This window comes from Falco biarmicus, chromosome 5 (assembly GCF_023638135.1).
Source record: "Falco biarmicus isolate bFalBia1 chromosome 5, bFalBia1.pri, whole genome shotgun sequence".
Lineage (NCBI taxonomy): Eukaryota > Metazoa > Chordata > Aves > Falconiformes > Falconidae > Falco > Falco biarmicus.
The window spans coordinates 28,202,315-28,215,091 of record NC_079292.1 but is presented as its reverse complement, the minus strand read 5'-3'; the positions used below and the strand labels follow the sequence as shown (position 1 = coordinate 28,215,091).

General features: G+C 44.9%; 1 protein-coding gene across 1 annotated transcript in view; it reads right to left on the bottom strand.

Moving 5' to 3' along the window:
- The window catches only part of ITIH5 (inter-alpha-trypsin inhibitor heavy chain 5), a 49,698-nt gene extending 37,853 nt beyond the window's left edge, over positions 1 to 11,845 (bottom strand). Inside the window, exons 1-5 of the mRNA XM_056340210.1 lie at positions 11,618 to 11,845; positions 7,773 to 7,817; positions 3,611 to 3,774; positions 2,305 to 2,412; positions 256 to 506 (exon numbers count right to left, since the gene is read on the bottom strand). Of these exons, the coding sequence (XP_056196185.1) occupies positions 256 to 506; positions 2,305 to 2,412; positions 3,611 to 3,774; positions 7,773 to 7,817; positions 11,618 to 11,737 (688 nt within the window). The 5' untranslated portion in view covers positions 11,738 to 11,845. The remainder of the gene's footprint in view (positions 1 to 255; positions 507 to 2,304; positions 2,413 to 3,610; positions 3,775 to 7,772; positions 7,818 to 11,617) is intronic.
- Positions 11,846 to 12,777: the final 932 nt, after the last annotated feature.

Genomic DNA, 12,777 nt, shown 5'->3' with positions numbered 1-12,777 from the left:
ATTTTTCTTGCTGTCTTCAGGAGATGCATCCTCCAGTTTCTAATACAGTCTTGATCTTAGACAATGCTGCTTTAATACAATGTTCAGGTTTTGTTTAATGCCTCATTTGGAGCAGAGGGAAAGCAAATAAAACACCAGCCTACACAATTACCCAAGACTGCCTTGAAGAACTCCCAACACTGCCAGTCCAGTTCCTGAGAAGTGATTAAGGCCCCATGAGTAACAGAACCACAGGTCATAAAACTCTCTCCTTACCTTCAACTTTCCCATTGCCCTTATGCTTGCTGTTCCGAAGGGGAGGCACTTCCAGTGAAACTATGCCTGAGTTCTCCAGGATGTTCACCTCCACTCGTAACCTCCCCACCAGCTGCTGGGGCCGGATGCTGACCGTATACTCATATTTTCCCAGTCGCCTTTGCAAAAGCTCTTCGTAATGCAGTAGGAACCTGGCCTGCATCTTGCGAGGAATGAAGACAGAAGCTTTGAATGTCTCATAGCCATTCTCCCTGGAAGGAAAATCCAAAGACACCTTCACACCCAGCACACATCACACACCACCTCCTCCAGTGAACAATGGATCTGGATTTTGTTGTTCCAATGAAAGTATTTCTTATCATTGAATATGTGAAACCAGCAAGAAAGAAAACATCATAATGCTTCTCAAAGCATTGAGCTTGTAGAAGGTTTCTACAGGAAGAAAGGTCTTAAAAGACAAGATGACTTCTTGTGGAGAGGTGTATGACAGACATGTATGACATGGAGCAGGGTGAGAGGACAGGCTGTCTCTTGGTTTCTTACAGGGAGTCCAGCTACCAAGCACTGATATAATTCCAGGCACTACTATCTGTGAAGGTAAAATAAAAAAGCCACATAAAAAGAATGAAAGCCACATATAAAGAATGGAAGTTTTTAATTCCATGTAGGAGTAACTTCAGAACTCACTGATGTGAGGTTTTATTCTGGTCTGAAAATGATAGCCTATTCAGCTCTTCCTGATTATGCATTCATGTCGGAAAAGTGCTGCTATCCCAGGTAACTGGGAATAGGGCAGGATTTTTCAGAGCAGCAAAATCCATCCCATGGCGCATCTTTTTGAGAGACATCTGGGGTAATTTGGGCACCTGGGAAAGTAGTCCACAGTGCTGCTGAAGTGCATGCAGGTGAACATAGATACTTTTAGATCATCAAAGGGACGGGACTTTCTTCCAGTGTTTGGCCAAGAAGACTGAACACAGTCAAGTAACACAACTGCAAAAGGCTTCTTGTGGTGACTAACTTTGCAGTCTTTAAGTTATAACTCATTGAATTTCTGTGTGCCTGTGGTGGTGTGCTCCCTCCACCCTCCCCCCACTTAAGCCATAACCACCAGCGGGGGTTGTGTTGGCTGCATCCAGCTTACTCTGGACTTTGGGGGATGGATGGGAACACAGTAGCCAAGGATTGGAATGGTGACCCCCATGTCTTGCTGGTATGCAAATAAGACTATCTGACTTTATAAACAGTGGATAGCCCAGGGCCTGTTGAGCACTCCTGCATGGCAGCAGACTGCATGCCAGGATGTCTCCTTGAGTAGGGAAACCTCTGAAGACTACTCCTCGAGGCTGAGACATTCCTTGCTGCAACAGATTCTCAGTAAGTGATTAATAGCATGCTAAACTTTGAAATCTTAGCTAAGTGATATGAAGAATTGATCATGCATATATAATCCTTTAGACGTAAATGGATGACCAAGTCTGGGACTAGGAGTGGACTAAGCTGCACCTAGACTCTTCTCTGAGAAGGAGTTTAGAATGCAAGGGAATCCTTTCTGAACCTCATAACTCAACAGGACGGTCTCCCTGACAGTTTTGCCTGACCCTGTCCTCTGTACAGCAAATAATCAAATGTAGCTTGCCATCTAATCTTGTTAAACCACTGTCACATTTACCATTGAACTTTGTTAACTCACTACTTTATATCAATAAAGTATATTGTTGCTTTTCTCTTAGAAGTGAAGTGCATGACTACATCTGCAACAGTGCCTTAATTTTCCTGCCTGTTATTCAGGAAGTAACAGGATTACTTGCCCTCTCTAGTACATCCTGGAGTATCTTGGAAGTTAAAATGTTGTGTAACAAGTTTATAAAAGGCCACATGCAATTTTACATGACTTGGAGTATAGGAATGACACCAGGCAGCACAGATAACATTCTATTTAGGTACTTCTTCCTGTAAATGCATGGATGGGTATGCCAAAGCAGCCAAAATAAATATGGGAGGATAATACATCATTTCCCAGAACACAGCCAAATAAACAACACTTACCTTCCATCTGCAGGGCTTGGAGGTTTCATCTGCCTTGTTTTGTCGTCGCTGCTGTGTTTCTTTTCTTTCCCTGTGACCTCCCCATAATAGGTCTTGTTGCCGATACTCCTGGAGAGAACAGAGATGTCAGCATGGTAACTTTGCACCCATATACAGCTGTAGGAGGCTTCACAGACTGTGCCCATGTGAATAGGCTAAGTGTGCTGCTGGTGTAACTCCTGGAGTCCACTTGAGTCACTGAGACATGAACCAACTTAGAGGTTCCCTGGCTGGTTATACCAGCAGTGTAATTTTTCAGTCCAGCAGTTTATCTCTCTAAAATGCCAGTTTTTTAGAGTAGGTAATCTCCAAAGCATAAGGATGCAAACCAGAAAGCAAAGCAACTGCCAAAAATCTCAGTGAGTACTTTTTTTTTTGTCTGATCTTGGATCCACCATCTGTATCAATACCATGGTGATATTCAGGATGACTGCTTTCAAGTAGCTGCCTCCTGACTAAAATGCTGCTCCCTGGGAATGAGTTACAGGGCCATGGATTCTGTAAGGAAACAGCCCTTAACATACATTTTGGCTTGCCAATGGCAGAAGACTGTTTTTCCTCCTATTCAGTCCAAACTGAAGCCCTTCTAAAAGAACAGGTCCCTATCTGCTATGATCGGGTCCAAAGTTGTGGGCCCAATATCTACCTATAGAGAGGATCTGAGCATGACCAAACCAAACATGTTTTTGAAACCAAAAGCTTAATTTATTCCTTAGTGAGTCATTTCAGTATTAGCTTGGTTGCCCTTTACTTGTTTGATTATCCACAGAAAATGATTAGCATCTCCAGCAGCAAGTGAATCCGTCTGCTGGTTGGAGTTGACTCTTCTCCATTAGCAATATGGAGAACCTGGAACAACAAGGAGCTTCTTAGGCACGACAGTCTGTTATGCAAGACAACTAGATTGTGTGCCAGTGTTGCTGAAACTTCAGTTGGAATGGTTTCTGAGAGATACGACAGATTTTTCCAGTTCAGAGAGAGAGGAAAAGAAGGGAGTTGTTAAAAGATACTCAGATGGGAAATAGAGTAATTTTCTTCCCCGTGTACATTGAGGACTTGAATCTTAGCATGCAGTCATCCAAGGACTTGCTTTGTGGCCATGACCAGTCTCAGATGGAGTATAGCATGTGTGTGGTTTTAATTTTCCCAAAGAAACACAAAAAGGCCTTGATAGAGTCCTGCTGCAGACTAGTTAGTTTTTGAAATTTCAGAGAACTATCTGTGGGATGGGAGAGCCATTGTCCACCCAGCTGTCAGCATTACTTACATGGTAAAGTTGGAGATGAAAGCTGGAGCTGGGATCTGCATCTCAAACACACCTTCTCGTGCCTCAGATCCGCTGTTCACCATTGTGCACGACACCGTGGTGAAAGCATACCGAGAAATGATTGTGGATCTCACAGTGAATTCAGACATCCGAGGCCTGGTTTCCTGCAGGTATTGAAAGGTTACCTATTAACACTGACAGCTAGAAAACTCACCCCTTCAACTCTTCAACAGCTTTAATACGTCATACACTCAAGAAAATTACCACCCTATGAGTATTACACTCTGCATGAAAAATGGATTTTTTTCTGTCAACAGCAGACAAGGTGGGCTTGCCCTCAAACATTCAGGTGAGCTGCAAAAGGTAAGTCAGGAACATGGCACTGCCTGTGCTCACACACAAGAGCAAAGGCTACAGTCATTCTCCAGTGTTTGGGAGGGGTAAGAAGGATGAGAGCTCTGATTACGCCAGCCTTTATGCTGTGAAACACACTAATAAAATCCACGTATACCCTAAACTGCACCCTTCAACTATGACAATGTGAGGAGAAGAGGATTAGTCCCTTATGTCCCGGGAAGAGAAGCCCAAAATATGTCTCCATAGGGTCCAGAACTATGTCACAGAACCTGCCCTGTGTACTGTGCATAAGAGCAGATGTAAGACCTCTTGAAAAACTGAGATAACTGCGTATGAAGCAGCACTTTCAAATTCATACAATCAGATGCATAAGTTACATAAACAGAAAAACCGTTGTTAATGGAGTCAACTGAGTCGTCCTCTGCTGAGAATCTATCCTGGATGTCTCAGCCAATGGATGGAGGAGACTTAATAAGAAACACTGACACCGTGACATCTCAAGCAAAATATTTTGAGCCTTTTAGCTCACATTGGATTCCTTCCAGCAGAGAAGCAGCAGAGACTGCAATGAATGACACATGATGTAGCAATGGAAGATGAAAGCCAATTTCTGCTTCTTGGGAATGTGTTTTTGTGCACAAGTCCTGAGTTGGAGCATTTCTCCAGTCTAACGTGTTTTTTGACAGCAATGTCTCCATGGAGCTCAACAGTTTTCTTCCTGGAAGACTTCAGAGTATTTAACTGTAAGCAGGCCATGAAGAAAGAATTCTGTACGTTGCCTTAAACAGTCAAAAGACCAAACCCTCAAAAGCAAAAGGCAGCTAAAGAGCAAAATACATTGCAAATACAGAGCAATTTCACTAAGCCAAACACAGCAAGACTCTTCCTACTGAGGCTGATAAAAAGTTGCAGCCACATGAGACTTGTGAAGACAAGAACGTGCTTTTCAGCTGCACTTGCAGGCTTTTTTTCTGAGCAAAAATAATTATCACAAATGGCTTAACAAAGGGAGCAAGTGTTTGTGTAAGTATGAAACAAGAACATTTCTGTGGTAGCTGATGGCATCAGAAGCTGTATTTATTACTGAGCAGCCAACTAACCAAGCTTCTGGGCTAGTGAGTTCCAGACAAATGGAAGAATGGGGATCCACTGGAAACAAACACAAAATGGTCAAAAGTCTTGGAATAAAGCCCCACCTGCCTACACTCTCAAGGTTTGGAAAGACTGATAAATGTGTCTCAGGTGAACCTAATCATGATAGATACCTTTAACACCTGAAGAATGTGTGATATGCTTTGTGTCCATGAGCATCCTGCTTAGCACAGGCTCAACTCACGTGGAGTACAATCACAAGAAGCTGGGACTTCTAGGGTGTGATTCATCTCATAGATTTCAGACAGCTCAGTGCAATGGATCTAGACTAGAGCACATCTGCTCAGATCTAATATCCACCTGCTTAGGCCACTAGTGGCTTTTACTCAATCACTGTTGATTAAAACTAGATCCTGCTGTTCTTAGGACCTTCCCTGATTCATAGGCATTGCTTCCTGGTCTCATTATTCTGAAAGTGGAAAGGATGGGGAGTTTTGATCAGGGGTAGAGTTGTAGGAACATTTTCAGGTATAATGAGCTAATGTTTCATTCAGTCTTCCACATTGCTAATAACCTCTGGCATAGCAAGGGATACATAGGATTTCATAACAGAAGCAAAGGAAAAAATCTGAAACTACAGCAAATTCTTTGATTCCAGATCTTCTGCTCTGAATTTCATCATAAGCTGTGAATTTAAACATAGCTGACAGCTCAACAGTGAAAGTGGATCTAACCCTTTGCCTTTTATTTGAGATACGAGTGATTCTGCAGTGACAGATCTGACACTGAATGTAATGATGTATTCACCTGAAGTCAGAAAGTCTTTAGAATATGACAGAGGACATGGACTTGCCCTTGTTGTGACAAGAACATAAGAATGATTGCATTAGGTGAGAACAAAAGCAATTCTAATCCTGTAGCCTATCACTGGCAGAGATCAATAGTACATGCTCAGAGAAGAATGGAAAATTAGCCCAACCTGTTCTGATACTACCCAGAAATATTCTCTCAGTTTTCAGTAATTTGTGGCTGAAGGAACTCCTGAGCCAAAGGGGGCATTTTTGTGCTTAGTAAACCTCTGTGGATTTTTCTTCTATGACTTTACACAGCTGCTTTTTAAATCCATGTAAACTTCTAGCATCCACAACTTGTACCAAGGAGTTCAACAGCTTTATCGTGTTTTATAGTAGGAACTACATCACTTAGGGTTTTTTGCTGAATCTGCTATTTTCTGGCTTCAACTGATCTCTGTCATATCTCTTTATTCCACTGAAGAAACTCCAGTTCTGGTATCCTCACAGACTGAGGAACAGCAAAAAAAAATTAAAAAAAGACATTCAACACCTCTCCTTCCTGGTTGATAGGAGATGCTGTTGGAGAAAGCAAACACTCAATAAGGACATCACATACAACTAAGGATGAAAGAACTGATTAATCTTCCCATCCCTGGAAGGGATCTACCACTCCTTCTATAAAGAAAATCTAAACAGTGGGGGCAGAGGGAGTTTACAAACAGGTGCTTGGTCGGGCTTGGTGGGCAGCCCATGTTCCAGTCTGCAATTCTTGTACATTCCCTGGAGCTCTTGCACAATCCATCAGCGCCTGATGCTCTCTCTGACTTACAGCTGTGTAAATGCCTGTTTGTTTTCTCCACTTTTTATTAAGGCCTTCAGAAGATGAGAGGCATCACAAAGGGAAAAAAACCAATAATATTATAATATTATTATTACTGTGATTTATTATCCCTATGAAAAACAAACCTAGGGAATGCCAAAGCAGCAGATTAGCACACTGCTATGAGGCAGGTTGGCTGGATGCTTTTTGAAGGTGTCCTGGTTATTATGATGGACTGGGAGCTAAATTTTTCTTGCCAAACAAATTATTTTATGCTTGTTTACATCAAATGTTTGGAAAGACAGAAAAGAGCTGAAGATAAATAAAATACATTCCATGTTTTTACCTTCATCAGTTGCTTTCATCAAAACAAATTAACCGTATCTCAGATTAGAAATAATAAACTGGTAATAAGTCTGAGTTGCTCTCCTTTAGGCTGCTGATTCAAATCTGTCAAAGATCAAAGGGACCAGAAGCTATTAACGTGTGATGGCTGCTCAGTGTGTGAAATGAGTTCCTCCAGTTCTCAACTGGGAAGCCCCCATCCCTCAGAAAAGCCAGAAAAATAACTAGCTGTGAAGAGCAATTTCACTCCCGGTCTCTTCAGCCAAGTTTTGATCTAAGCCGTGCAATTCTCGGTGCAGCAATATAACTAGATCTCACAGATCTGCTGTACATCTAAAGCTTAAGTTCCTGTGCTGAAAGAAGGGTATCGGCTCCCTTGGTTTATTCCTTTCTTCAGTAAATTTCAATACAGAAAACAACAGAGATCCTCAGATTTCAAAGCAAACTCTCCCTTTCTCCTCACATTCGGTGAGATTTCATAAGGCTCACTGCATGGTTAAGGCTTGTAAGACTGGATGTTCTCTCTCTGAATCTGGGGTCAAGAAGATGGACCGGGAAGTACTGGAAGAACCTGTCCCTGCTGCATTGATCAAAATGAAGATTTTTTTTTTATTTTTTATTTTTTTACCTAGAATCTCACTCTACTGTCACCCACTGACATAGTTCATTCCTGGACACAGGGGGACACACGCATATAAACACAGAACAAGTGTAATTCCCATGAGGTGAAATAAAGACACAGTGTGATACATACCAGCCTCTGCAAAAATTTGGCCTGTCTTGGAACACGGCGTGCAACCTGCAAAGAGTTAAGGGCGTTAATGGAACCTAGTCAACTTACAGAAGACATGCCACTTGTTTAAATCCAGACATGGATTTGTGACCAATCACCCATGGCCAGGTTCAAATGTTCCTCTGGTTAAAATTAAAACCTGAATTTCTTCTATATTAACAGGCCCACTGATCAAAGCTCAGCAGCGGAATGCAGCTCCTGCAGGCGAGGAGGTACTGTGCATTTTGCAAATGCTACTTACCAAGAGACCCACTATATGAAGACAGGAACCTCAGCCTTTAAGTCCTGGGTGCTGAGTCCTGGCCCTGGAAGTCTGTTCCCTTACAGCTTCCTATGGGGTCACGCAAAGGCTCGGTGTCACTGTCTTTGCCCTGTTGCATGGTATACAGCACATAATGCAAAGGACTGCTAAATGATTCACAATGCTCATCAAATGCCACACAGGGCCCATCTACATCCTCAGGTAAGTAAACCCCGAAGCCCACTACCAACTCCAGATGTAGTCTTCCTCTGTGCAAGAGTGCTTAGCACTTATCATGGGTTACAGACAGTGGGCAGGGAGAGGGCTGAGGGCATGACAAGCCCTGCAACCTGAGGCTGTCCTCAGCACAGTGTGGCTGCTTTGAGCTTCAACAGCAAGCAGGTTAACACCTAGCGCCTGAGTGGTGGGGCTTAGCAAGCATAACTCCATTCTGCTGCACCTGTGGACATGCTCCAAGGGAGGACCTGTGTAAATTAATGTTACAGGTTCAGCTTTATTGATACTACCTCAGCAACAGACCTGTTGCCTAAAACTCTCCACAGGTACTATGGATTTATTGTGCGGTGACAGTAAAGCACTAGTTATGTGCAAAAAGGGAATAAAGATATTTAAACTCAGCCACAGATTTCATCATGAAATGAAGTGCTTCATCTATGACAATGCAATCATATTCATTGTATTGCCCTTCACAACATATTCTCTGACTTCTCCCCTGCACATGGTGTAAGACTCAGCTTAGCAACATTTCCAAATCAAATCCCTCCCCTAAACAGAGAGTACAAGTCTCTTGTTGATGAGGAAAGCCAAGTGACTTCTTAAAATGTCAGTGAAACTCCAGAGAGCAGAGGAATGCAATTATATTTTTTTACCTGATTTGCCCTTTCTGTTGATTTACACTGAAATAACAGCAGTACTTGCCAAAGAGGTTATTTTATGTCTGTTTATATCGAGCATTGAAAAGCTCAGGAAAGCCCCAGGGAGAAATTAAAGTCTCCTTCACTAGAATCTTTATTATTTCCTTCTGCATTATTTTAGCCAACATCTTGTAAAATTAGAACCAAGGGAAAACAGCTCTCTTGGGAAATTCTCAATGGAGAGGAGAAGGAGAGGAGAGAGGGGAGAGGGAAGGAAATCTCTCCAATTTAAATTTTGGAAGAAACTTTCTGTCTGGATCTGTTTATCTCAGGCAAGTAAAGCACCTCCATCACTGTAGGTTCTTCAGAACAAGCCCAACAAATGTCTATGAAGTTGGTCCTGCTTGGAGCAGAGGCAGAGATGAGAGATCAGTGGTCATCAGTGCTTTTTTTCTAAAGGATTACCTTGTGGAAAAAATCCACCTGTTGTCTTGTATGGAATGGTCACGATGGTTTTACTGACTTAATTAGTGAAACTGGAAATTTGGTTACTCCTTTTACTTTTTCCCACCACACACTCATTTTGTTTGTTTTCTTATTTGCATAAGGTGGCTTTTTATGACTCAGCTCCTTCAAAAGCTGCCTTCTAAAGTCTTGAGGATAACCAGGAGACATCAGTGAGTAGCTAAGGATCACCAGGTAACAGTATTCTGTTTGCTAGCATTTCATGACTACTGCCAAAGCACTGCTGCAGGGTTTATGATACTGATCCATCCATTTAACTGTTTTGGATCAGCCAGTTTCACTAGAAACTAATGGAACAATTTCCAAGTTACTATCAACCTTTAGCTTTAAAGCCTTCCAAAGCACTCATTAAAGCCCAGTAATTGCTAGCAGTGACCCCATAGCTGTTGCCCTCTGCTCGTCTTAGCATAGTATACAGAGAATAAGCTGGGCAGTAGCAACCCAACTACCCATGAAGAGCTGTCCAGAAGAACTACCTCTGGCAACAGTAATAACTAGCAAGCTTGTCAACTACCTTAGCAGAGTGGTCAATCTTTGGATAAGTCAACAAGTAATCCACACTCATTGCAAATACCACAATACTGCAAAGACCTGCGTCTGTATCTGCCTTTGTGTAGGAAGATCCTCGCAGGACGTTACAGTTACACACAGCCCTATGCATTCTCCTGAATCTGTTAGATACTTGTTTATGGTGTAGTATCTTGAGCTAGGGAAGCATCTGCCTGTTTGTAACCTGGCTTATGTTTAGTAGACAGACGTATGGCCTCTTCTGGATCTGGCTGTCCTAGGGAACTAGGTCACCAGCTCTTTTTATACAACCCTGCTTTTCTGTTGGAAGATACTGCTGCCATTGGTCTGCCAGCAACACAGTTCCTATGAAAACACCCCCATATATGCCTGAAGCAAGATCAGCCAGGTTATTTCAACACAGTAAGCCAGTTGCTTCAGCTTTCCAACTGATTTTCCCCCTAAAGCAGGTGAGTGTTCCCAGATAGCACTCCACTGCCGGGATAGTGGTGGAGGTACTCTCTCCCACTTGGGCAGGTGGGTCTGCAAGACAATGTTGGTTTGCGGCAGAATTCCCCAACAAGGAATATGTGTTCATAGCAATCCAGATCGATAACAAAGTTGCTGAGTTCCTCACAGTAGAGAGACATGGGCACTTCTGGAGGGAGATTCTTCCCATTTTCCCATTCTAGGTGGGATGAGTGACTGAATGACCAACTCTGAGACAGGTACAGATATATATGAAGAGTCTCACTCTTACCACTTACTATATGGCAGAAGATGCCAAATACAGGCATTTACTGACATTTTAGACACACAAGGGTATCCCCTCTGGTCTCCAGCAAGGCACAGGTCTTCCACAGATCCTGCATTGTATCTGCCAGTCCCATATGGCTGCTTCAGATACTACAGAGCTTCTCAGATCTGATCAAATTTAGGTAACTGATGCCCTAAGTGACCCAAAGTCACACATGGTATCTGTTACAAACCTGAAGGATGTGAGCACAGATCTGAAGCTCAGCCTTTTAAATCACAGCCTCCCAAACCACTACCCAAACCTTCTTGTTAACTTGCAAAACATTTGTTGCTTTTTCAGCCCCGTTTCCCCTGAAACTCTAAGCCACACAACAACACAGCATAACAGCCCTCACGTGCAGAATATATTTTCTTTCTTTGCTGGTCAAGATTCATTTTACAAGCTGGAATTCATGTGTTTTTTTTCAACCAGCACGAGTTAAAAATCAAGTACGGTAAGACTGAGACCATAGGCAGAAAAACTTTCCCCCGAGCCTGAAATACTCTGAATTGCTCAGACTGGCATGAGGCCAGGACACTGCGTTAACTCCCTTGTCCCTGCGACATGCCTTGTTAGCACAGCTATGGGGGTGTCAGCTTTGAACCCATCCCCTGGCAGCAGCACCCATCACAGGAGGGTGCCGGGGCTCCCCTGGCTTAGCACCTCCAACAAACCGCCTTGCTCACTAGCAGCAGCCTCCCACAGAGCTGAGCTCCTGCCACAGCCACGGGCATGCTGCAGGGACAGGTGCAATAAACGCGGTTTTAGCAAACTGCCCTGCGTCTGAATAGTGATGGTTAAGAGGGGACAAGCCAGCCCCGGCCACCACATGCTCCCAAACGACAACCGCCTTAAAACCTACTTCTTCCATGATGCTGTAGTCTGCCATCAGCTTCTCTTCCAGGTACCTTGCCATCAGCTCCGAGTCGGGCTGCCCCGCCGAGGTGGAGAAGCCCCAGCAGAGCCACAGCCAAAGGATCATGGTGGAGGGGGAGCTCCGGCTGGGGCTGCAGCCCCACAGGTGAGAGGAGAGCCCCGCTGCCTGCAGCCCTGCCTGTGCAGCCCGACGGCTGCGGGGAAGCTGACAGGAGACAAACCGACCCACCCTTTTCTCCTCCTTCCCAGCTCGGGACCGGCCCCTTTTCTGCTCAGGGTGGCTGCCTGTGCTGCCAGGGGCTGCGGGGAGTCCTTGCAGGGTTTCCATCCTGCAGCTGTTCCCCTCAGCTGGGGGTCCCGTGGGCCACCACCGTGTCCCTCTGGACACCACCCTCCTCCTCATCCCCTAGCTTGGCTGGTGCAGCGGAGAAGGGTGGCACCAGAGGTCCCTGAGGTGCTGCTGTCTATCGCTTTGGCAGCACCCCAGCCCCATGGCAGCCCTCGGCGCGGGAGGAAGGCCAAGAAGACATTTCTTTCACCTGGCTGGGGTCTGAGGCAGGGCCTAAGATGGCCGTTGAGGAGCTGGTGCCCAGTGCCAGGGGGAGCTGGAAGGATGTGCTGGGCTGCTGGGGTGTCTTCTCATGGGGTCAGCCATGGCATCAGGCAGGCCCGAGCAGCTTATGCCACAGTCCGTATTAAAAAGCACCCCCTTAGGGGGCACATCCCAAGGACATGCTTCAAGGCCGGGGCTTTACCAAGGGCTAGTAAAACCCTCTGGTTTCACCCCCTCTGAAGGGACACCTTCTCCTTTTCCGCAGTCTGGAGAACCCTGGTTTGTTTGTGGAAGCTGCCCCCCAGGCCCACCACCCTGGCTCAGGGCAGGGCTCTCTCCACACCCTCACCCTGGCACCCTGCCTGGCAGCCAGGTGCCTCCCCGCTGGCAAACACCGCCAAGACCCATTGTACTTTCACCCCTCTCTCATCATCTGGACTCCACTTCTCAGCTGGGCAAAGCTGAGGGGAGCCTCCCACTCTTCCCTCCAGTTTCCCAGAGGCAGAACCCTCTCCTCCGCCAGCAGCCCCAGGGCCAAGGTGGGCACGGCTGGGCAGGCTGGGTCCCCACCTCGCAGCTCCCAGGGATGTTCC